This window comes from Platichthys flesus, chromosome 5 (assembly GCF_949316205.1).
Source record: "Platichthys flesus chromosome 5, fPlaFle2.1, whole genome shotgun sequence".
Lineage (NCBI taxonomy): Eukaryota > Metazoa > Chordata > Actinopteri > Pleuronectiformes > Pleuronectidae > Platichthys > Platichthys flesus.
The window spans coordinates 17,138,644-17,162,835 of record NC_084949.1 but is presented as its reverse complement, the minus strand read 5'-3'; the positions used below and the strand labels follow the sequence as shown (position 1 = coordinate 17,162,835).

Genomic DNA, 24,192 nt, shown 5'->3' with positions numbered 1-24,192 from the left:
GGTTTTGTCTGAGCGGAGGCATCACAGATCATCCTTCTGTTGTTGCTCATTTAGTCAAAACCCCCCCTAAAACAGTAATTTCCACAGAGACACTTGTTATGGCTGCTGTTTGTTATGGTCGTGAAAGGTTTGGCACACAAATATATTATATTCAATGTTTTATTAATGTTTTTGTGCTTATATATTATCTCTGTTTGTTTTTTCAACTTGAGACAAAATGATTTATTAAAGAAAGAGGAGAGGTGCTTTGTTTGCTTGTGTTTGTTATATAATTGAACAATGATTTGGGAAGTGGAAACTTCTGAGGAGCATGTGAATTCATAGAGCCCTCAGGCTGATCTGTATTTTTTGTAGATATCAAGAGTTCTATTCTTTTACCGTTTTGTTTGATACGTCTACATATGTTAAAATCACAAAATGCCATTGTCTTGATGTTTTATGGACACATTTGTGTTATTGTGGAGGACATTTTCAATTTAAAGAAAACTTGAATAGTTTAGTAGGTCGATCGACAAATTGACTCTCGATTGAGCGGCCTGTCTCCTGACGAGACCTTTGGGCGTAATCAGTCGCGTCCAATCGAAGGCCGATTGTTACAAGGAGAGAGGGAGAGGATTTAAAACTTTTCCAAAGACGTTTTTACAATCAGGAAGAAAACAAAGCTTCAGAGGAAAGTTTGACTCTGGTTTCAAATTGATTGACGAGCATGTGAGCCGCCTGCAAACACCGTGGAGTCGAGTTTGGCCTCGCTGGAGAAAAAGATCAACTTTAAGACAGTAAGTTTTCCTCCTGGTCATCTGATCTGATCGAGTAGCGGAAAGAGCACAAACAATGGCAGAGAGCAGCCTCAAGCCTCCGGTTCATTCCAGCCTGCGCTCCCTCCTGACCACATGTGGACACCGCGTAGAAGCTGTTTGTTTAGATCCGATGGATTTTCGTCGTTGTGTCAAGCACAGGCTACACCAGGCTTTCAGCATCATGCATGGAAAATGGAAAAAGTCCCGAAAAGAAGGGAAGAAACAAACCAGAGCAGCAGCATTAAAAACCAAACTAAACAAATCAACCATCCTGGTGTTTATGTAGATTTGAGTAGTCAACTAAGAATCATTACAACGGATCAACCATTCCATTCTGTCATCATCAGAACATTTCTTGTCAGATATTTCGTTATATATGTAAATTCTCTTAACTAATCTAAATAATTGTAATACAGAAGAAAACGGGATTCAGTCTCAGACTCTCTTAAATCACACAATTCACCCAAGCCGTTGCCCTCAGGGATGTTTTTAAATCCACTGACTTGGAGCGCCAGACGAAGGGTTCCTGTTCTCAGCTTCGCCACTTTAAGAACCCATGACTCCTCCATAAGTTTGCTGTGACACAAGATTGGGTCCATTACGGTGTTTAACTTTCATACATGCTCCTAATTTGGTTTTAGCAGGATGTCTTTTTGCCATTTTTCTTCAAATGAAGCAAGTAACTTTCTTCTAATTGTGTTCAGGGTGCATGACACAATATTTCTACACATAACATATATAACAGTTTAAAGCTCTGTAGCCTGTGCAGTTATTGTGATATTTACTCCAAGAGAACACAAAGAAAAATTCCAACGTTGACAATCGCAGATGTAACGAGTTCGAAAATAACTTCTTGCTCAATAATTCCATGTATTTCACTTTGGGGCCTAGTGCAGCATGAAAGTATATGTAGACATCGATGTTACCTCTCAATAGCAACACAAGATTGTTTCTCTGTCATAGCTCGGAGTGCTAACTGGTGACTAAACCTTGATTTTTCCTCTTTACCAACAGTGAGCATCAAGATACGGGACCTCAAGGTTTAAGAGGCGATCACCATGGCAACGCAGTTCAGTATCGATGATGCCTTTGTGTTGGAGGGAGACGAGGAGGGAGCTGTGGCCGAAGGCGAGGCGGAGGGATGGAAGGGCCGAGACAATGACAAAGAAGGAGGAGAGATGACTTTCGGTCCACTCGCTTTCTCCAAACCTCAGCCTCACCCTCTACCTGCTGCAACTGGCTCCCCTGAACACAGTAACCTGAAGTATCAGGTACACATGCACCTTCACTTTGTCGATTTACCTTTCTAACCTGTTGGGGTTTTTTAGAGATGATGAAAAGGGTCAAATGGGTTAAAGCTCACTGCAACAAGGTTAAATTCAAGAAGAAGTTGTTTGAAAGGGATCTATAGCAATGGTGTATTGATGCATAGTTTTTTCACTCAAAATGCACACTATGATTATGGACAATTATCAAATCTGGACGTGTGAATGACGTTCTTATTAACCTCTATAAGTTGTTTACCTGAATCTAGGACTGGGAGATAAAACAGTATCAGTACTTATTGCAATACAATGTTCATCAATACCAATATATAAAAAATTCAGAATACATCGATATGATACACAAGGTCTAAAAAGTTCTAAAATTCAGATCATTGAAAAGGGTTTTTATCTTTGTTAAAATATTTCAAACTTGGTCTCAAATATATTTAGGTAGATCATATTTATTTAAAGCTACTTCCATCAAGCTTTCCATGTGTTTCTTTTTATAAATAAATGTTTTGGTGACATTTATTGTGATCATTTTTGATATTGACTAAAACATTTCATATTGATATCCTTTTTTCTGTAGAATCTGGAAAATGAAGACGCCTTTTGCAACAATGGCAACTCCTCTTTCAATAACTTTTTTAAAATAAGGTGGGTGCTCGGTGAAGGACTGTTGATGTTCTTTTGTTGGTTGGTTTTTATTGCTTCTCTTTCCTGCACATGTTTGTTTGAGTTTGATATTAAGTCTGTTTCTCTCTCTTCACAGTGACCCGGCCACACTGTCTTACTGCAGCTCCCAGTGGTCCTTCAGCACCTTAAGTTCCTACACACATCTTTCTGCACACTGCTGTGGGTGAGTTCAACTGAAACACACACACACACCCAAACGAACACACAAACAAACACAAAGTTACCTTAAAACCCTGTGTTGCTCCTCAGGTGGGTGTCCCATCCGCTGGTGAAAAAGAACAGAAGAGTTGTACTTGCTTCGTTCCTTCTCCTCATAACTGGAGTCGGTGAGTCATAAAACACGAGTGTTTCTGGTTCATCAAAAATGAAATATCAAGCAATATAGTCTGATGTGATTACATATTTGTATCACTTTATTTTATACCATTACCTGATGTTCTTGACATGATTTCTTAGATTTTTACGTTGTTATTGCCAGTAATAATGTCTGATCACACTCTGTCCCTCACCTGTCTCTGACTTGTCTGTATATTTGACATTTACAGATGAGTCACTACAATCATAAACAAATATTTAAAAAGGGCAGTACCAAAGGCCCGTCGTATGAATCTGTCAACATGCTCCAATATTTTAACATAGACATGCTGCTCCACATTCACTTGAACGGGAAAGCGGGAAGTTTGGACCCTGTACAGTGGCTTTTTTCCAATTTCTCCCAATCCTAATAACACACTTTTGCATCGTTTGTTTGTCAGCTCTTATTTTCACAGGTGTTGTCATACAGCTGAATCCAAATGCAGGTCAGTAAGAAATATCATCATTGAATCAGAATCAGCTTTATTTGCCATGTATGTGTAGACACTTACTAGAAATGTGACTGGTGTTAGTGGCACTCAGCTTACCTACACAAATAGACATACAGCAAAAAACAGACAGCAAAATAGCTGACAAAAAAAAACATGGCTACCATGTGCAAATAGAAAGTGAAGTTGTGACTCAACACATTTTTTAGTCCAAATCCAAGTGTGATAGAAATGATTAAAACATTGTTAGTACCTCATGCTGAATACGTCTAATTGGGTATTTAAAAAGAAATGTGCTGCTTCCAACTTCAGAAACGTATTCAAAGGAAACACGGATTGCTCTGTGAGATACCAAATTATAACTATGTAGCCTAAAAACCCTTTAACGTCTTTGTATTTTCTGGTATTTAAATACTATAATTTAATAATGCTCATTTATTTTATTGAGTCTGTGACACAGACTCAGTTTGTTGATGACCATGTTATCTTGCATTTGTATTGTCCCTTTGACAACACAACACTTTGGTTGGAGGCAAAGAGACACCAGGTTGTCAAGGGCAAAGTTCTTTTGATGACACGGTGCAGTGTTGTGTTTCGTCAACCCACCAGTCAAGGCCAAACTGTCCCACTCGTCTTCAGGCTCTAGTTAGTGTGAAGAGACAGTGCAGTAAAAAAACAGAATCAAGCAGGACTGGTGAGCCAGTGGGTTACAGATGAGGATCATGATTTTTTGATTATCCACATGACAAAAATGTTGATCTTCTCCTTCCTTAAGCCTGTGGCGTGTTTTCGCGAACAGAACACATAGACTTTATAGTAAGTAGTACACAAACTAATAGTTTGATCATTGTCAACTAATTATTTTGACAGCTAAGAAATGAGTTTGCAACTAATTCTGCGACTTTATGATGCAATGAACAACCACTGCGGAAAAGGTTGTGATTTTCTACTGTGTTTGTTTGTTTGTTAGTTAGCAGGATTATGCAAAAACTGGTGGAAGGATGTGGTATGGGTCAGGAAAGAACCCGTTAACTTTTGGTGCAGAACAGGGATCCAGGATTTTTCTTGATGAACAAATGTGTCTAATGACTCATTCTAATATGGCCTTAGCTGTGGCCTGTTTTAATTGGAGGGGGCTGTTGGTCCTTGGTGGAGGTATGCACCCCAACTTAGTGCCTTTCTAGAGTGTTTTAATAGAAAGACAGAAATAAAACCTGAGGAATAAATGACTGAACAGGACATTTTCCAGGTCACAGTCAGTAGATTTTGTTGCCAATGGACAGGACCAGGCTTGAAGTTCCCCTTCTATCCTTTCTCTTTTCTAAGATAAATGGCTGTTGCATCACAATTCCTGTACATACATGATAGTGAAATTGATCTTATCATGTAATTCCTGGCAAATACTGAAACTGAAAAAAAATGTTTTTTCCTTACAGGAGTTTCAAGTGCCATTTTCTTTGTTCCTGGATTTCTTCTCTTCATCCCTGGAGGTAAATGGACGACTTAGTTCAGTTCCGAGACTAATTTTGCATGGTTTTGCAACAGTTTGGATAAATACATGCTTTGTTATGTTGACATCATTCCCTGTGTGTCCTCCAGTGTACCATGTGATATACATCAGCTGCGCTGTCCGAGGGAGAAGAGGCTTCAAATTGTTCTACCTGCCTTATTTTGAAAAATGACATTTTACGAGACACTAGTTTTCTCTGTTGTCTTAAAATGAATTGTATTTTGTCACTTGTAACAAAACGTTGCTGTCACATGTTTCACATAGTTTTTTCTTGTCATTGTTATGACCACTAATTTAACCACTCAGTGTCTTGAGTATGTTTCCACTAAATGAACTGATGTTGTACATGAAAAAGAAGGAGACTGGTCTTGCCTGTGTTTTTCTTGTGTGAATAATGACTGTGAAATTACAATAAAACTTTTGTATATTTTAATTTCTGTCGATCGTAACAGTTTTATTGAACGAACTCAGTATGTCTCACTACAAACTGTGGAGTCGGGGAGAGTTAATCATGCAGCTCAGTCCAGTGAGCTGCTCAGGTAAGGAATAATCTGCAGTGTGAGTCATGGACATGTGAGTCAACATGGATTGTGATTTGAATCTGCTACTGCATATTTTAGTGGATTGTCCTGCTTACTGTCTTTTGTCAAACATTTAATCGATATCCATGTGTTTCATATCCATATTACTGAAGACTTCTTACATTTTTTACAAATGTTTATTTTCCAACGGACAATCAATTCACATTGAAAGAGTAGCGTTTTGTTTTGGAGACTGAAATAAAAGTTCATTGCAATTTCATTTATAATTCGTAATGTTAAGACTTTGTATACGGATGAGGAAAAGGTGTGCTAGAGTTAAAGGATGCTAGAGTTTTCTAGCATCCTTTAACTCTAGCACACAGAACATGGCAGTTCTGCGTGCCTGACATTTGTCGACTCTCAAGACTCTTTGTGTAGAGTTATAGATTGAGTGTCGCTTCACTACTTTTATTGCAACTGAAAGGGCAAAAACATCTCTTGTGATTCTTGTCGTTGTGTAACAACTTTTTCTCAGGATAATGTTTCTTCAATTGCAGTTACAGATCTCCAGTCCTGCCCCCCTGGCCTACAAGAGCCCTGCTACTTTTTCAATCAAAAGCTACTTCTCTCCTGAGTGCCAGGCAGTTTATCCCTGTAGGAGAGAGCGGAAGTGTGTACTGTCCTGTGGTCACTTTGTTATAATGTTAAAAACAAGTGAATCATCAGAGTCTAAGCTCCATTTTGATGTTGCAGTTGGTTGAAATTGGGCTTTCTTTGATTTGTGTAATGTGTGCAATTTATTTTTTACAAGCTCTTCTTAGAGCTGGGTGATATGGCCAAAAACATCAGTCAATATGGAAAATTATCAGGATAAATGTCATTTATTTTAGTGTGATTGGCTGAAACAGCAAAATATTTTACAAATCTAAAGTAGATCAATTATCTGTTTAACCAGCCCACTCTGCTTCCCTTGTATATAAGCAAATATATATTAAACCTTTGTTATATTTCTTTAAAAGTGCAGTTTTTTTGGTAACACCTCACTACTATGAAATGTGTAAGACATGAATGGCTGTGTGAAATAAGACTAAAGTGACCAACACATGATTTATTATTATTGTCTTTGTTGTTGTAACTAAATATTAAAAAATTAAATGTCACTGGGGCAGTATGGGTAGAGTGATTGGTTTCCATCAAGAAGGTTGGCGGTTCAATCCCCACTCTTCCCCATCTGCATGCCGAAGTGTCCTTATGGCCCCTCATGTCGTGTTGGCAGGACTTCAACCACCTTTTCATTGCACATTATCTTACACAATGTAGAAATAAAAAATGTAAATAAATCAGATAAAAAAATATATATATAAATTCAAAAAATTGAATTAAATACAAACACAAAAAATGTTATCCTGCGCAGTCCGCTTCTTTAATTTAATATTTTGTTTGTTTTAAGTCGATCTGATGCAAGCCGTGGTACAAGTACCTCAAAACAAAAATGTGGAATATGGCCAAAAACTTTTTTATTTGTCTGGTCATGATACGCCTGTGTATCGATTGTTGTCAGTGCCTGTCAGTGCTCGGGCCCTAATAATAAAAAGAAACAAAAGTACCCTACCCTCGACTATTCACACTTCCGCAGTCTACGTATGGAGGGCGCTCTGGGCCGTTGCCTCAAGTGACGTCACACTAGGCGACCGCCTTCGGCGAACAGCGTCATCAGTGGTGAACTGACTCGGGAGAAGGATGGAGGAAGAGGCACGGAAGCTTCTCGAAGAAGGAATAAGCAAGAAACTGGTCAGTCCTGGAAAAGGAGATCCGCCGACCTTCCCCAATGGCACCAAGGTAAAAAACACACCGTGCACGGCTAAGCAGGTTTGGCGTGGGCCACCATTGAAGCTTAATAAGTGCGACGAAGCGCGTTAGCTGTGATGCTATCTGGCTAACACATTAGTAAGCTGTCAGTTGGATTCGTTTCACCGTAAAAACCTTGTGCATAAATACATATGCACAGTGTAACGTTAACTCCGCCTTTGTGCTGAGTTAACGTTACATATGATTACGGCTTCATTTGTGGTTCAAGCTGTCTTCGATTTTTTCTCTCCAGATTTTTTCATCTGATGGGAAAAAAGGGGGTGGGACAGGATGGCGTGTGTTTATGAGTGCCGATTGGTTAGTATGCTGTGTCAATCAAACGTCTGTCGCTGTGATTGGTCAGCATGCAGCAGAGCGCGTTCCGGCCCTTTCTGAGAAGCAGTGATGGCTCTTTTGTTTCTTGTCAACAAGAAAACTTCTGCGTAGATTTCGGTGTCTTGAAGGGGCGATGACACAATGCGTAGTTTAATCATACAGTTCTATTGAGCTTCGTTTCATTCAATTTAATTTAGTAGCACTTAAATGGCACTTACTCATAGCCCTTTGTGGTTTACCTTTTTTTTTTTTTTTTAAATTGTACTCTCTTGATTCTTGTTGTTCTGGGTTTGTCAGCCCTCATGGTTGAATGCACTTACTGTAAGTCGCTTTGGATAAAAGCGTCAGCTAAATGGAATGTTATGTTTTGATTCCTGCTTCGCCAGGTGGTCTTCCACTACCTCACCCGCCTCTGTGATGGCACAGTGCTGGACGACTCCAGAACCATGGGGGGGCGCAGCAAACCCATGGAGCTCATCCTGGGCAAGAAGTTCAAACTGGCTGTGTGGGAGAGGGTGGTCATCTCCATGAGAAAAGGAGAAGTGGCAGAATTTACGTGTGACACCCAGGTTTGTGAAGCTGGATGCGACATGGTGCTTATCTTGTTCCTCCTGAGTGTGCGGACTCCCTCTCATTCTCTCCTTTCCCCCAGCACACATCGCTGTACCCACTCGTGTCCCAGTCCCTGAGGAACATCAGTGCTGGTAAGGACCCGCTGGAAGGGCAGAGGCACTGCTGCGGCATCGCCCAGATCCACTCCCACCACTCTCTGGGGCACAAGGACCTAGACCAGCTTCAGGCCAGTCCACAGCCTCTGGTCTTCTCCATCGAGCTGCTCGAGGTGAGGAGGCAGGGTAGAGCCAAGGGTTTAATATAACTGGGGCCTTCTTCATTTATTATTAGGACTAAGTGTTGTTTAATTCTTTTCCATTATGGTACAAGCGCAATACCTGAGTTCTTATATACATTCCAATACCTTTTTTATATTACCATTTGAAAAATATAAACGTTTTTCTACAAAATCTGGTTAATTCATGTAACAAAAAATGAAAATGTTAAAAATGCAAGATGTCAGATATTGACAAAGGAAGGGAAGGAGAACTCAAAGCGTAAATAAATGTTACAAATTATCAGGATATAAAAACTTTATTCATCATATATCTGCTTAACAAGCGATCAAGGTAACAAATCTGACCAAAAGTATAATGCCAGTTTTGCATACTATGAACAACCGACACGTTCAGGTCATTACCAAAAAGTTTATGATACTAAGCCCATTTGCATTGCATGAACGGTATTTCTGATATTTACATATGTAGTTAGAACATTGGAAACAGCTCAGTATAATTCAGTCTATGATCCTGAATGAACAACGCTGTGATCCAGAGGTTTATTCAATCCCCATTAAGATGGGATTCCTTACAGGGATGTTGAAATGAATTGCATTATTGTTTTATGGTCTACATTTAAAATCTTGTTAATATAATACTGTATATACTGTATCTTCCTTCAGTGATTGCTATGTTTTTGCTCCAGTTTTACTCTCCTATGGTAAAAGCTCCAGCTACCAATGATCTCCTGTCTCATTGTTCAGGTTCTCACTCCAGGGTCATTCCAGCTCGACGTGTGGGCAATGTCAGACACAGAAAAACTCGAGCTTGTGCCTCAGATCCACGAAGAGGGCAACCTGCTCTTTAAACAAGGTCAAATAAAGGAGGCTACTGAGAAGTACTACAATGGCATCGCCTGCCTCAAAAATCTACAGATGAAGGTTTGTGGGCAGTTCATACTTTGTTGATCGGTTTAGTAGACATCAATACACAAATAAGACTTTTGTACTGTAGCTAAATATCATATTACATTTTCCGATTGTTGTGTGTATCAATTGTTGTAAACTAGAGATTCACAGCTTTGATCCAGTTCATTTGCCACACAATGCTTTCAGGTGTTTAAACCTCCTCTTTTTGGCCTTTCCCCTTTCTATCAGGAGCATCCCGGAGATGAAGCGTGGGTGAAGTTGGACCTCATGATCACACCTCTGCTCCTCAACTTCTGTCAGTGCAAGTTACTCCAAGGGCAGTACTACGAAGTCATTGAACACTGCTCATCCTTGGTCTTCAAATATGAGGGTAAGCCTAAGTGGTTGGTGCAACTTAATGATTTCATTCAAGTATTAATGATTTGACACAAGAATACGTCTTTTGGGGATAGGTATAGATTTACTTTTTTCTTCCTTGCAACCTTTTCCAGATGTAGTTTCTCTTCATTTCTTGAATATAATAATAATTATATTAATAGACGGATTTACTCCTTTAGAATGTCATTTATCAGGTATGTTGTGGTTCCTGAGTCTACCAGGCAAATATATTATAACGTATTGGCTGCACAATGTGCCCTACAGGTTCTTGCTTTTACTTTATCCTGGAAGCTAACATTCAATCTCACATACAGTAAGTTATGGAAAACCATGTTCTCTGTCTTTCATTGATTTATTGCCACTTTTCCTGAATAGATAATCTGAAGGCCTTCTACAAGCGAGCTAAGGCCCATGCTGCAGTGTGGAACGAGACAGAGGCACGAGCAGACTTTGCTAAGGTGCTGGAGTTGGACCCTTCCCTGGGACCGTCTGTAGCCAAAGAGCTGAGGGCCATGGAGGATAGGATCCGCTCCAAGGAGAAGGAGGAGAAGGGTCGCTACAAAGGCCTATTCGACCACAACACACCCCCAGCAACTGCCACTACAGTCAGTCTACTTTGATTTTCTTTAGTTCGATGTAATAGGACATTGAAATGTGAGGCATGGGATTTAATGGATAGTTTTAATCAAAACATCTCTTGTGTCGTCCTCCTCCTCACAGGGTTGAATCTGTCATTGGGTTGAAAACAAGTGGATGTCTGTGAATTTCAAGATGGAGGAGAAACAGTGGACACTGCTGGTGTTTTAGTTGAATCCATGATGCACCCAAGACAAACACTCTTCCACCTTGTCCTCTATGGTCGCACTCTCACACGGTCAGGTTGTACATAGAAACAATGCACCCATAATTCATCAAGGTGCAATTTGTCTTCCAGCCTTATTCCTCTGAACTGCCCCTCTTTTGTCTGTAAATTCAGTTTTCAATTGGGACATATTTACTTTAATGAAATTGAAAAGTCCCATTCTGACCTTGGTTCTGTAACGACCAGCAGCACCAGTCTTTCAGAGCATTGTGGTCTTGAATCTAACAAACTATTTCAATTACTCACTGAACCTATCAAAAGAAGTGGCTGACTTGTTCACAGTAATGTTACCTACGGATACACCTAGCAACAACCTTCACAGGATTTCTAGAGATATATTTTTTTTTAAACTTTGAAATGTCATTATTTAGCAATTTCTATACCAAACATCAATTTGCCACTGTATTAGAAACAAGTATCTTAGACACACAGTTAAATTACTTTACTTTAGCTGTGTGATAATTATTTTATCCCACTGGCAAACAAAGACAATTTACAAGTCAATGCTCTCCTTTTTTTTTTTTTTTTTTGAAAAAGGAACATGATTTACTCACGTGAACACCTCTGCCTTGCACTGTCAGATTGTTTTCTGTCTTGATCAATAGATCCGAACTGGAGGCCATTATGTCCTGGGAGAAGCATCTGGGAAACTGAGCGGTCTGTGACAATCACTATGTAACACACGTGGAATTGATCTCTTTGCTTTCTCTTGTGTTCTTGTTTCATATATATATATATAAGAAATGCTACCATTATGTTTTTGTTTTTTTTTCAATATATATTCATCAATAACCCTTGGCATCTCTTCCACCTGGCCGCTGTACTACGAAGCTCGTTCACTTCCATCGGGGTAAATTGCCACGGAACCTTTTTGCTGAGCGGCTCACCATGTTTTAGGGTCGGGATAACCAGACATAGTTTTATATTTTCATCATTCCCTTTAACTAGGTTTATCCTATGAGTTTAAATATTTATTAGGAATGGGGGATAGAGTTTACAGATTTACCTTGTGACAGCCCCATCCCTCCCCTCTCTCTTTCTCTGAGACTCTGAACAATCAGCCCTAACCAAAATGATGCTACACTGTTACAGTGTCCACGCTCCTTAAAGGGAAGGATAAGGGCCATTTAAAACAATGTCTGGTTGGTTAAGTCAATCGCTGATGCCAACATGTGTGTGTCAAACCAAAGCTCATTATAGAGGCTACACAACATGATTAAGTGAAACGTGTTGTCTCATCCAAAAGGCTTCATCACTTTAGTTCAACAGGTCTTTTAGTAAAGAACATTTTCATATTTCTTGGCCCTGAGTTATTTATCTCCTTCCCATGCTGAATTATATCGTGGTCACACAATCTTTTTTTCTCAAATGTAACTTACACATTCACGCAATTAAGAGATTATTTCCACCAGCTGTTTATTTTAGTCGGTATAATGTGTTTATTCTACACCTCTTTTTGTAACGTAACAGTTGCTCCTCATTGTTAAATATGCCGCTGCCGGTTAAACGTGTCCATGTCTGTGATTGGTCATGTGCACACGCTCAGATCTTGATGAAGCAAACCTGGGTTGACTTGACCAGTTGATTACCAGCTTCGTGTGACCGCTTAGCCTGACTGCGATTGTTGGGGGTTATCCTGGGTATGGGAACTCACTTCGTAGTACAGGCCCCTGTTCAGAAAGAGCTACGCTTACTGTTCATGTGAAGCAGTGGGTCATTATCTTGAAGTGAGATGTTATTGCGGTTGTGATTATGTAACTCAAAATAAATGTTTATCCCCAACTTTGCATCTTGAAACATTTGATTTACAATATGATTTTCCTGATCGAAAATCAATCTCTAACATCGATGAACCTGAAACAGTTGTTTTTTTTTCATGTTATTTAATTAAGATATACATAATGAACTGCAAAAATCTGGTTTACAAAATTTCCGTACTAACAAACTGACTTGAGATGTACAGAGGTATTGGGACTGCGAAAACAACTACTGTGTGTTTACACTACATAATATGGTGAAAACAAAAGGAAATCAGAAAACATGAAGTGGTTTCAGAGTGGCGTTCGGATTAGAAACTTGAGGACATGTGCAGTTCAAACATTTCTTCTCTTAAATGGTGAACATTTTAAGAAAAGTCAGTCTTTTTGGTCAACTGCAATTATTGAACAATTACTATAAACATTCCCATCAGAGCTTTTCCCCACGACTCTATTTAAAAATGTGTTTTCCCGTGTCTACTTAAAAATGTGTTTAAATTCCCCACACTCTTATTTCAAAGTAGATACAAAACTGTGTGTTGCATACAACTCACAGGTCACAGAAAAACAGAAACGGATTCAGGGATCAGTGGAGACAAGAAGGATTTTCTGCACCTATAAAAAGCCAAGAGGAAAAGCACAAAACATGGAAGGATAAAGAAAAAGGCGGTAAATCAGACAATGACGAGGGAGGGATTTTACAGGGGAAGGGTGCAGGGAGCTTTTCCAAAGGGTTATGTGCGGGCGCTTCTTTCCGTCTCTGCCAGACACTCCCTGACAAGTGCACGGGCGTGGATTATCCCTGAACAAGACAAAGGCCAGGTGAAATAGGTGTTCAATGAATAATTCAGCATTAATAATTTAGATTAACCAAAGTAAAACATACCTCTCTTTAGCCTCTCCATAGCGCTCTTGCTCCCAGCGTACGTAGGCCTGATCTCACGGCTCATCTCCTCAATGACAGATAGGAGCTCGCTGTAAGTGGACCCTTGTGACACTTTGACAGGCTGATGGTGCATTTTTCCCAAGCGTGTGATTTTTGGGGAGAACAAAAAAAGCCATTAGGATTTGTCAACAGCACAAGTGAAGAGAAAAATCAATGAAAAAGTTTGAACTCTTTTCAGTCATGGATTGATTGCGCAGTCGTCTCCTTTTTCTCTGGAGGAGGTGCCTGTGTGAGTGAGATGCTCCACAGTTTCTATATACTTCCTCCTCCTGGTCCCCTAACGTAAAGTCAGTAGAGAATCTGCTGTGAGAACACAGCGGGGTGTCACCCCTTTGATTGATTCTGTTGGGAAGTGAACACATCTGTGCAGAGAAGCTCCCGCTGTGTTGTGCATGATTGAAAGGCAGGCTCAGGGTAAACTGCGTAGCCAATTTGTCCGATTTGACCCCCAGGTCAAGTCTCAAAATGGCTTATATGACAGGGCCAATGTAGCTTAGGCAGAATCAGAACAAATGACATTTACACATACATGGAATTTGCTGTGGTGTGTTTTTGCAATATAAGTATATAAAATAAAATTAATATATATAAAAAAAAAACGTAGGAAACAAACAAATTTATACTAGAAAATACTATAGGCAAATAAAAAAATATGCAGTTACTGTTATAAGTGTCAAAAATAGGGACAGATAGTCAAGACACTGATCCTTTTAGATTACACAACAGAACATGTAACTGTGACAGCACCACTGCTCTCAAATCAAATCTATTGCTCCTTTCTAATAACATTGTATTATTATGCCTTTTAGATTAGATTCTCAGCATTCCCATGTAGATTACATGCATGGAACCTTTTTTTCCACTGTCTGTCTTTTCTGTGCTTTGTGAGCAGAGCATATCTAAAGTGATACATGGAAAGACATGTTTGGCTCAAACAGATAAACCTGACTGAGCCTCTGTTTTGTGGGTTGGTGCAGAAATAGAAACCTGCTACGCACCAACAATTTAACAAGACAATTGCAAGTAAATAAGACAGAAGATAAAGGAAAAGTCCATCAGGAATCCACCAGTCCAGTTCATGATATAACAACTAATAAGTAAATAAATTAGAGTGACAAAGCCAAGATATCTAGTATAATTTCTACCTTTTAACCTACATAAAGATGGTCAGGTTATGTGCAATATATATATATATATATATATATATAGTGTGGTCAAAGTGTAGGACACGGAACAGTATGGATAAGTGGAGTGCAGATATACCTGAACAAAGCCCATGGAGGGAGGGCCAAAGTCACTGAACGCCGGCCTAAAGCTGGATGATGAGGGGAGTGAGGGAGAGGGCACGGACGAGCCTGGACAGAAGAGGAGAACAGAAATTACACACTAAAGAGGGAACAAAGACTAAAGGATTAACCTGCTTCCTGCAACATTTGACTTAATCTCAGGAAGGTAAAACTCCACAATTCACTGAATGGTTTCCTGATGGTAACAAGCCTGAGCCATTACACCTACATAGAATACACCTCAGACCTCTTTACCACTTCCACGCACCATCATCAATCAGCTAGTTTGCCTTTTATCATAGCATATGATGGGGTCACGTTTCTATGGTTACTCGCACTTAGACTAGGCTACCTGTGATTTATGCTGAACCTCTCACTGCATTCATAGCGGCTGTGTGGTGTCAGACTACCTGGGGGAGTGTGGTTGGAGCCGGATGGCGCAGGAGCTATGGGTTTGTAGCTCATGGCGATGTCAGAAGGCAGCTCCCCGTACGACGCGCCGCTTCCTTCCGTCCCGTCAACCCGGTGCTTATACAGCTTTACTGGTGGTGATGAGCTCCTTAGAGCTGATGCAAAGAGAGGAAGGTGGCATCAAGTTTATATATTTATTGTCAGAACAAGTGAAAGGGAAACACAAGTTTGCAATCATCAAAGCAGTGATTTCAGATTTGTACAGTGTGTATAATAGTTCTGGATGTTGTTTGCTCCCGAGGCCACAGCATTTGAATTCATGGTGAGTGAATCAAGCTCTAGGCTACTTTTGTGTCTGCAGCTCATTTTGAACTTGAGAAGATTTGGGGTTTGAGTTGAGTAAAGCTGTACGCTCTCTGTCCTTTACTTCTTCAACGCTCAGGTCATAAGACTGTAATAGTACATTTAAAATGTTTGATAGCAAATAGCAACACAGAGTGTTTAACAACTTCCCCTCCAGCTTTGGTCAGAGGCTGCATATGATCTGCAACTAGTCTCCTGCACAAATGGCTGCCAGAGAGAGTTTAAAGAGTGTGGTGGCTGACCACGTGCCAACATGTACAGCCTTAACTGTACCTTTAATGGCTGCACGTGATATGATCATGTCAACATGGACCAGAAACCCCTGCAACAAACCAAGCTTGGCCCTCAGCGGTATTAGCATGGGGTTCCTAATAAAGTGCTTAGTGAGGTTGGGGGGGGGTCCAGCTGTGACAGCCATTGAATGAAGACAGAGTAGAGTTGTCCTTCAGCTCTGATGAGGATCTCCTCCTGTGACCGGCTGCTGTTTAGACTGTGAGAACACGCAGCCCCTCAGCGGGTGTGATGAAGAGGACACGAGCGGAGCCGCTGAATGAAACGAAAGCTGCCAAAGGGCAAGGAGCCCAGCTAACCACTGCCGGGTAGCATTAGCTCGTTTAGCTAGCTGTCACCGGTGAGCACTAACAACCACAGAGGAGCGCGGCCGAGCCCTCGTCAGGCAGCGGGGGTTTCCTCCCAACACCGAGAGAGCGACGGACCCATTCTCCGCACGTGTGGGAATAGAGAGGCGACTGCTCCGGGGTTTCTTACCTTTGTACGTACAGTGGTGATCCTCTGTGGACGTTAGCCCTGCTCCTTCCTCTGTCAGTCTGAGTCTGCGCACCACTGACGCGTTGTGTGTAGAGCCGTTCTCTAGCGTCTCCTGCCATGTGATTGGCTGAGGGAGCAGGCTATGACGTCTGCTCCACAGGAAGTCCTCACAGGGAATCACCACAGCAACAAAAATCAAAAACGGAATACCAATATTATGTTATATTATTATTATTATTATTATTATTAATTGGAATATTTCATATTTATAAAGGAAGGTTTTTTAAGCCCTCAACTTAAAAATGTTATGATTTAAAACATAAAATGTTACAAAATACAAAAAAAGTGCAAACAATATGACCTTCAAGTGTTATTTTCTGCGACACTTGGTTATTGTCATTGTACTTTATCGTTTATTACATTGTGGATATGTTTATTATTTAGTTCTTTTTGATAGATACTTATTTTACAATGCCTAGAGATAGTGTCTGTTGATGATTTGAGGCTATACAAATTCAATTGAAGTGAATTTAATTATATTATTTAAATGTTATTTCAACTTTCTTTGTTGCCACAAATATATATAATCAATAAAAATTGAAAAAAATATTAATCACAGTACAGTGCATTATACAAAGCCCACGAAAAACTCAATATTTATAGATCTTTATAAGAAATTTGAATTCTGTGAGACTGATGAAGGAACAACTTAACACACAGAGGAAAAATAAAACCTTATCTTTTAATTATTAGAGGTAAAATAGCAATGTAGTCTTGAAGCCTTCATTGTTGTTTTTTTGTGAAGATACAATTATTCTTGCCTTTCATAGACAAGCTCTTTGAACATAAACATTAGTCAATAGACATAATCTCAGTCCTCACAATAAATAATTGTTTGATCGCCCCAGGTTTGAAAATATAATTAAATGTGTATGTGAATTGACAAATAAAATGTTGCATCACTTTGATATTCAGAATGTCTTAAAAAAAGTGAAGTTACCAGCCTTACTCAAATAATATGCTCACAGCTTTCTCACGGATTCTCTTCAGTTTTTACTAAATTTCACATAAAAAAATATAAATCACATTTTTATTCAATATACATATGTCATATAGTATTACCCACTATAAGGCTGATGATTTACATATTAAGTGTGGCATATTTGAAAGGTAGGAAATATATAAAATCCATATTGTGAGTAAACAAAAATAAATTCAGCTTTGCAGAGAGAATAAAGAGTTATAAAAGTCATGAAATAGATTTGCCGAAAACAATTGGCAAATTATCTTGTATACTTTCAGTCCAGCACATTTATTTGTTCATTTTAGACACTTTTACTTTGCAGATTAAGATAAATTGTCTTAATACAAAATATATTAAAGATGTTAAACATTCCCATAGGTTATCCTCAAAACGGCAAATTGACCACATCAGTATACAGTATCTCGTTATGCTGGTTTTGTCAGGCAGCCATTATATTATCACTATCTTTAAGACTAAGCAAACCACTGTTTGTCACCTCTTAATCTATAAATGCAATGGGCCATAGCAGAATCATGATTATTTAACACATGTTATTGACAGGGTCGAAAAAAAGGCAATTATGGGTGTGCTGAAGTTGGTAGTTGCAAATTGAATCTTTCCTCGGAGCATATAAACACATGAACGCAGGTGTCACCAAGCGAGAAGTGAAACCGACCTCATGATTCTTTGAGAAGCGAAAGGTGAAGACGTGTGATGCTGAGAGTGTGAGAGATGGAAAGAGGAAATGCACTTTCTCAGTGCACACAGCTATGTGTGTACTCTCCAGCAAAAGAGAAGAAATTGGCATTCAGGACCCTGAAGAATATTGAGCAGTAGAAAGAATACTGGAAAACTGCATGTATACTAATGTATGGAATGTATTTTAAACATAAACTGTGGGGGTTTGATCACCCATGTTTTTTTTTAAGTTTTTTAAAACACAAAATACAGTTGATGTCTCTGCCTTTACCCATTAAACAAGTTTTGATTGACTAAGGTTATCTACTTGTATTTTATGAGTTCATCACAAATGAGCAAGTCTCCATGAATTTAACAATATAAAGCTATATAAATCAAATAGTCTGTGACTTCTTAAAGAATTAATGGTAGAATGAAGCTACAGAAAAGATGCAGTTGTATTAACAAGATAAACTCCACAGCAGCTGCAGATGATGAAAACAGGAAAAACAAGAAGAAACAAAGAGGTAGTTGTTATCACCAGTCTGTGATTTTGCTGCCCATCTCTGCTTCATGTCCTTTTTTAAATCAGTGCTTTAGAGGGATAGAGAGTGAGTTAACACAAGTCATTTAAAACAAAACATGAAAACCAAAGGGCAATGGCACATAAGAGGCTGCATTGTTTTAAAAGCACTTGATACTATATTGAATAAAGGTTGGTGGATATACATGCACATCACGTACCTGGATCAAAGGTTTACATGGTGAAATATCTCCGTGGAGCAGTGTTATTGATCCCATTTTGTCTTTCATAAGCCTGCTAGAATTGAGACTTGTAATTTGACAGCTAAGATGGCTGTGAGAAAGGATTTACATGAGATAAGTTTTGTACAACTTGTTATTTATATTTTCTCCCACATGGTTCCACCAAAGTGTCAGTAGTCTTCAGCATGGCACTGGTATAACAGTGACAGGAGAGGATGGAAATGAAAACTGGAAACCAGCAATAGACGGATCAGTATTCAAGTGTGGAGTACTTGAGATTTAGTATCCAGAAGGAGTAAAACTCAGGCATGCAGAGGCTCTCCTTGTTGCCTATTTCCTAAGAAAGTTTTTTTTGAGTTTGGGAGGATGTGTTTTTGCAGGAAAGGGCGACATGGAGAGAAAGATGGATTTTGCTGTTCTCCTGCAAATCTACTGAGGTTTCCCGTAGATCCAGCTATTGTGTGGCAGTGTCCTGATCCAGACTGAGGTATTATCTGTAGCCCCATGCTGAAGAGGTATAGGCTGTGCATTGTTCTGTTTTCTTTTATTACATTTTCAACATATCACTTATAATTAATTGACTTGAAGGATAAGATGCAGTTTGTGCCTCTACCACAGTAGAGCCATCCAGTGTCACTTTACTGAGGGCCCCCCATATTGAGCAAGGTTACTTAACAAGGATGGTTATCCCCTCTAATGTATTGGGTTCAGTCCCAGTACCTGGGGAAGAACCTTGTCTGTACCATAGCTTTCTGGTCATCAGCGTCAGCTGAGTTTTAGGTTTATATTCTGGTCCAGTCTAACCATTGTAATGTTCCTGATGGAGTGCTAGATAGTTTATACATTTATTGAATGCCTTTATATATATGTGACAAGACTACTTGATGAACAATATATCTACCCAGAACCATTCATAATTCATCAATTCTTCTAATCAATGCTGTAAATACACTCATTTAATTCTGATGATCTCCATTACACGTGGTATCTTTTGCACCTTGTTAAAGCCCTATGAGTCAATCTGTGATATGTGAATGTGGGCTATACAAGTAAAATGTTATTGAATGCCATAGACGGGAGCAGAATGTGAAAACATTTTTTTTCTTGGCCGGCCTTCAGAAACACAACACTAACAGCGTGACCTGACCATGTGAGTGTGTGGTTGCACGTCAGTGAAAAACCTGTGCAGTAGGGGAAGGATTCCTTCCACAGAAAACTGCTGAATATCCTGCATGTGTTGTTTCTCTTCTGTGAGGCTGAGTTGTTGTCAGCGAGAGCGTGGCGCTTCATGTCACCGACTCACATTGATTCTGTAAAGCGGGACCATGTCTGGCCGCAAACAATCTGTATGAATGAAAATCATCGGCAATTCGAAAAATCCAAATCCACTGCTTGTATAACTTGGCAAAAAAGGTTGCAACCTAGCAGGTTGTTGATATAAGGGGGGTCAGCCAGGGAGTATCAGAGAAAGCTTCTCTGCAGATGGAATGGATCCCAGTTTACTACCATCTCTATAAAATGCCCTTGAAATAACAGAAACTCTGAGCTACTGACCTCAAACCAGGTTTTTGTTGGTCAATTACACAAATCTTACTTAAAACAGTTTGATGATAAATATGTTAGAACCTTTTAGCATTGTGTTATCATATTAGAAATTGGAGGCTACATGTGTATAGAAACAAGGACTCAATAAAGTTTGGCAATTTAAACATTTAATGTCAACATGTGAATAAGGGTTTACAAACAGAAGGTAAAGGTTCAGTAGTTGCAATCTCGCTCTGGAGGAGGGTAAATACAAATCTTGTGACTGCTTCCATAGTTACAACCTTCACTTTTCAAACCTCACTGATGGATGATAATTATTACTGATGGCAATTATCTGAGAGAAAACTGGCAGTTACAGCGCTGACTGAGACAAACAAACACAGGTCAACACAACTCTCAGGTCCTGGTTCTCCAAAAAGGTTTATTGCTACTGGCCTGGTATATAGAAGCTCCATGTTATGGCATACTGGATATTTTTCCCCTGTGTCATAACCTTCAGTAAAAAATACGGAGCTATGCCTCCAGCACAAGCTCTAGGCCAATATTAGCTCACATGTATGCCTCACTCAATAAGAGCTTGCAGTTCAAGAAGTCCCATTAATGCCACAAGTTCAGTGCAGTTTGATTGAATTAAAGGGGACCTTTGGGGCTTGGCTAGATATGAGCTCTCACCTGGAGCTCTACTGAGTACCATTAGTCATATATGGTCCTTTGAAATCAAATGAATCAGTAAGTTAACTGTTACGTTAGCTACCCTATATGGTCTATGTCATAATGAGTGAACCAAATATAACACACAACACAAGGGATCAAGTGAAGATTTATTTGGGATGTGAGGGATCTAACAGGTGAAGGGTGAGGCTGTAAAGATGGTGGTTTACAGGGCAGAGCCGCAGAAAGGCCGAGCTGTGAGTGGAGCTCGGTGACTGGACCACAGGAATGAAAATGAGCTGTGGAGAAGAGGCAGAGTGGCCTGAGATGAGCTGTGGTTGATAAGCAAAAAGCTAGTTAATAGAGAGGAGAGCCGAGTGTGGCAGGCAAACAGGCAACATGAGATAACTGATCCTGAAGCAAATAAGAGGGGTGCGCTCTACTGTCTAGATGTGTCTAAATTACATTGTTGTGCCGATGGCAAAAACATCATGGACCTGTGACTTTCATCTCACAAAATATTACTACAAATTTACATAGTCATTTTTTCTTGAATTAAGGTCTCCACTTTAATGTCAAATAATACTGGTGCTTTTTTTTCTTCTTTTCCTACAATTAAGCTTGATTTCTGTGATAGTAATTTTTTTTTTTTTCACTGCATTCTCTTTGAAAGCATAACTCTGGCTGTTGCAGGCAACTGTGAACTCCCTGCATACACCAGCAGGCTGGCAGACAGTCAGTGAGAGCTTCGGGACATAAAGGATCTTTTGGCAGCTCAAGAGCCTGATATTTCTCTCAGGAGGTGGAAGAACCCACAGCTAGAATGAACAATTGACATGTAACATTTGACATTTGAGAAATAATGTATACATCAAATACATATTTTTAGCGTGCTGAGAGGAAGATAGTTTTGTTGAAGGATGACTCATATCTGACTCATATCTGAATTATTCAACAAGCATCAGGCCTTCCAGTTCAACGGAAGCTTAAATGAGGCTTTCATATTTGTCTTAATAAGTTTGTTCTCTAGAGTAAAAGGTTTTTCAGAAGTTGAGGAAGGTAATTAAATATTACATAGATTTATATGTGTGTGTGTGTGTGTGCATATTTAAATATGTTACTTTTTACCTCGGCCAAGGAGGCCATGTTTGTTGTTGTTTAAAGCAAGACACAAAAGCTACAGGACGGATTACCACAAAACTTAGAGAAGGGATGCAGTATGGGTCAGGAAGAACACATAACATTTTGGTGGGGGTCTGAATAAATGGAAGGATCCAAGAAGGGGGGGGGGGGGGTATTTGCACATACACAAACATAACTTTCAAGAGAAAGACAAGGTTCTCGCCCGAGAGAGAACTGCATGGCGTGGTATGCTCACACCGCAGCTGAAACTACGACGTCTGACTCGTAGTTTCAACAAATCGTCAAGTTAGAGAGAAGTGCAAATATTAATTATTTGTTCATTAGAAAACTGTGGCAGGACAAACAAGAATGTGGTGTGCCGTCACATTCTAGGTAATGAATGGAAAACACTGCCTTGACATGGTGAAATAGGCTATAAGCCTTTGTGAAAGTATGCAGTCTCAAAATAAGTATGTATTTGTGTATATGCAGCCAATAATTACTTCTCAATCAACATAGTCTTATTTTATCTTGTCTTGTTTTTCAAAGGTTTCTTTCACCTGCTTTTCTCTGGCAATGTAATTTTCCCCATTGAAGCTTAAACCAAGATGGTATATTTTTTTCAATTCCAACGTGTTGCCAGCAGAACATGTTGTTCCTTTACATAATCTACAGAATATTTTTAATATAATTTCATTACAAGGCAAACTGCACAAGCACTCTGGACTCTGTTGCTCCTTTGAGGATGAAACGCACTACAGCAATTTCAGAGCCGTGGCTCTACCCACGACCTCAGACGTGCATGTCGGCAGGCAGAGAGAGGGTGGACAAAGAACAAACTCAGAGTATCTTATTAAATCTTACAGAGCCGTCTATCAGACTGCCAGAAAGCGGTAAAATCTGCAAGAACTAAGTTTATATCTAACCTGGCCTCCGATAACTGTCAGAGGCCTCAGGTTCTTGTTAATATTTTTATAATATCATAAACCCTGTAGTCCTACTCTGCCTGTTGCAATTCCCGGTATTATCCATTAAACACCTGCAGCTAATCCAAAATGCTGCTACTCACCTGCTAGGAAAAGAAAGAGACCATATTACATGCCAGGGAACAGCCTTCCACTTCACATTAGATCTGCCCTGTCTTTAAAACACTATACTTCTAAAAACCCACCTGTTTCCCAGGCTTTCTCCTTGAGTTCAGTTGGTTCATCCCATCCTGGTCTGCATTATTCAACGTTCATCAACACTTATGGGAGCTTGGTGTTTGTTCCTCTACCTGCCTCACTAGAGCACCGCGCAGAGCTTCCCTCCTCCTCTGTAAAGCAACGTTTAGATTAAAGAAAGAAAAAAACAGGTAAAACGTTGAAATCACCTCTTTACATGACAGGCAGGTGTGGATCTGTCATCTTACCGTTGGCGCTCCTCATGATCTTTTTCTGCCTCTGGCCCTATCTGTTACCTGGCTCTCTACCTGGATCGGACTCTCAATGACCCTGAACAGTCTGTCTCCCATAATTTACTAGTCTAAATACGAGAGGGCTTTGACATCATTACTCGGAGCCAAAGACTTACAAACTTACCTAAGAGCTATGCCTCTGTCTGACTGTCCCTGCCTGTCTGTGCCCAGCTCCTCTCTCTGAGTCGCCTTTGCCTGATGACACATTGGTAAAACATTTCCACGAGCACTTCTTATATCATCTTGCATTTGATGTCACTGGGGTCCTTATAATAACTTCAATTAAAAAGATTGGATATGTCTTCTTAGCAGGTTATTTACAGTAGTTGGTAAAAAGCAATCACCCATTAACCAAATAACTAATTAGATAGTTTCCTGAGGAACCCGATCTCTAATATTTTGATGTCAACGTTTAAAAGTCAACAACATTCTGAAAACTATAGACATTGAACATATAGAACAGTGTTTTTCGTAATGTTGGTCAATTTTGCATGCAAAGAAATAATAATGCACTGAATTCCTAAGTTTTGAGTAAGTTATTCATAAATATTATAGAAATATTACTACATTATCAGCTTTAAAAAATCGGGTACCTTTTTATGAAAACCTAATTTTTATGTAACCAAGCATTCTGTATTGTAAAGA

The 24,192-nt window shown here is 39.5% G+C and overlaps 3 protein-coding genes across 4 annotated transcripts; 2 read left to right on the top strand and 1 right to left on the bottom strand.

Annotated features, from left to right (window-relative positions):
* Positions 1–567: 567 nt before the first annotated feature.
* On the top strand, positions 568–5,504 carry tmem134 (transmembrane protein 134). Its single transcript, XM_062388505.1, has 8 exons — positions 568–776; positions 1,812–2,068; positions 2,652–2,719; positions 2,835–2,921; positions 3,008–3,084; positions 3,514–3,558; positions 4,998–5,051; positions 5,161–5,504. The coding sequence occupies exons 2-8, from the start codon at positions 1,856–1,858 to the stop codon at positions 5,241–5,243; spliced, it is 627 nt and encodes a 208-aa protein (XP_062244489.1). The 5' UTR covers positions 568–776; positions 1,812–1,855; the 3' UTR covers positions 5,244–5,504.
* A 1,770-nt stretch (positions 5,505–7,274) lies between these two features.
* aip (aryl hydrocarbon receptor interacting protein) lies at positions 7,275–12,557 on the top strand. Of its 2 annotated transcripts, XM_062387606.1 has the most exons (7): positions 7,276–7,431; positions 8,163–8,345; positions 8,429–8,617; positions 9,371–9,547; positions 9,764–9,905; positions 10,289–10,518; positions 10,634–12,557. In XM_062387606.1, the coding sequence occupies exons 1-7, from the start codon at positions 7,333–7,335 to the stop codon at positions 10,637–10,639; spliced, it is 1,026 nt and encodes a 341-aa protein (XP_062243590.1). In that variant the 5' UTR covers positions 7,276–7,332; the 3' UTR covers positions 10,640–12,557. The 2 variants fall into 2 exon arrangements, with proteins under 2 accessions (XP_062243589.1, XP_062243590.1); XM_062387605.1 differs by lacking the exon at positions 10,634–12,557 and having other exon boundaries at positions 7,275–7,431; positions 10,289–10,548.
* A 72-nt stretch (positions 12,558–12,629) lies between these two features.
* Positions 12,630–16,457, bottom strand: cdk2ap2 (cyclin dependent kinase 2 associated protein 2). The gene is made up of 5 exons (XM_062387607.1): positions 16,307–16,457; positions 15,175–15,330; positions 14,742–14,833; positions 13,419–13,539; positions 12,630–13,334 (listed from the first exon to the last, which is right to left on the bottom strand). The coding sequence occupies exons 2-5, from the start codon at positions 15,227–15,229 to the stop codon at positions 13,267–13,269; spliced, it is 336 nt and encodes a 111-aa protein (XP_062243591.1). The 5' UTR covers positions 15,230–15,330; positions 16,307–16,457; the 3' UTR covers positions 12,630–13,266.
* Between the last annotated feature and the right edge of the window lie 7,735 nt (positions 16,458–24,192).

Excerpts from the sequence above, each read along its gene's own strand:
- tmem134 (XM_062388505.1), top strand. The coding sequence starts at position 1,856 with ATGGCAACGCAGTTCAGTATCGATGATGCCTTTGTGTTGGAGGGAGAC. Across the intron at positions 2,069-2,651 it reads ACAGTAACCTGAAGTATCAG|AATCTGGAAAATGAAGACGC; the intron begins GTACACATGCAC and ends TTTTTTCTGTAG. Across the intron at positions 2,922-3,007 it reads CTTTCTGCACACTGCTGTGG|GTGGGTGTCCCATCCGCTGG; the intron begins GTGAGTTCAACT and ends GTTGCTCCTCAG.
- aip (XM_062387605.1), top strand. The coding sequence starts at position 7,333 with ATGGAGGAAGAGGCACGGAAGCTTCTCGAAGAAGGAATAAGCAAGAAA. Across the intron at positions 7,432-8,162 it reads CCTTCCCCAATGGCACCAAG|GTGGTCTTCCACTACCTCAC; the intron begins GTAAAAAACACA and ends CTGCTTCGCCAG. Across the intron at positions 9,906-10,288 it reads CTTGGTCTTCAAATATGAGG|ATAATCTGAAGGCCTTCTAC; the intron begins GTAAGCCTAAGT and ends TTTCCTGAATAG.
- cdk2ap2 (XM_062387607.1), bottom strand. The coding sequence starts at position 15,229 with ATGAGCTACAAACCCATAGCTCCTGCGCCATCCGGCTCCAACCACACT. Across the intron at positions 13,540-14,741 it reads CCTCCATGGGCTTTGTTCAG|CCTGTCAAAGTGTCACAAGG; the intron begins GTATATCTGCAC and ends ATGCACCATCAG. Across the intron at positions 13,335-13,418 it reads TATGGAGAGGCTAAAGAGAG|GGATAATCCACGCCCGTGCA; the intron begins GTATGTTTTACT and ends TGTCTTGTTCAG.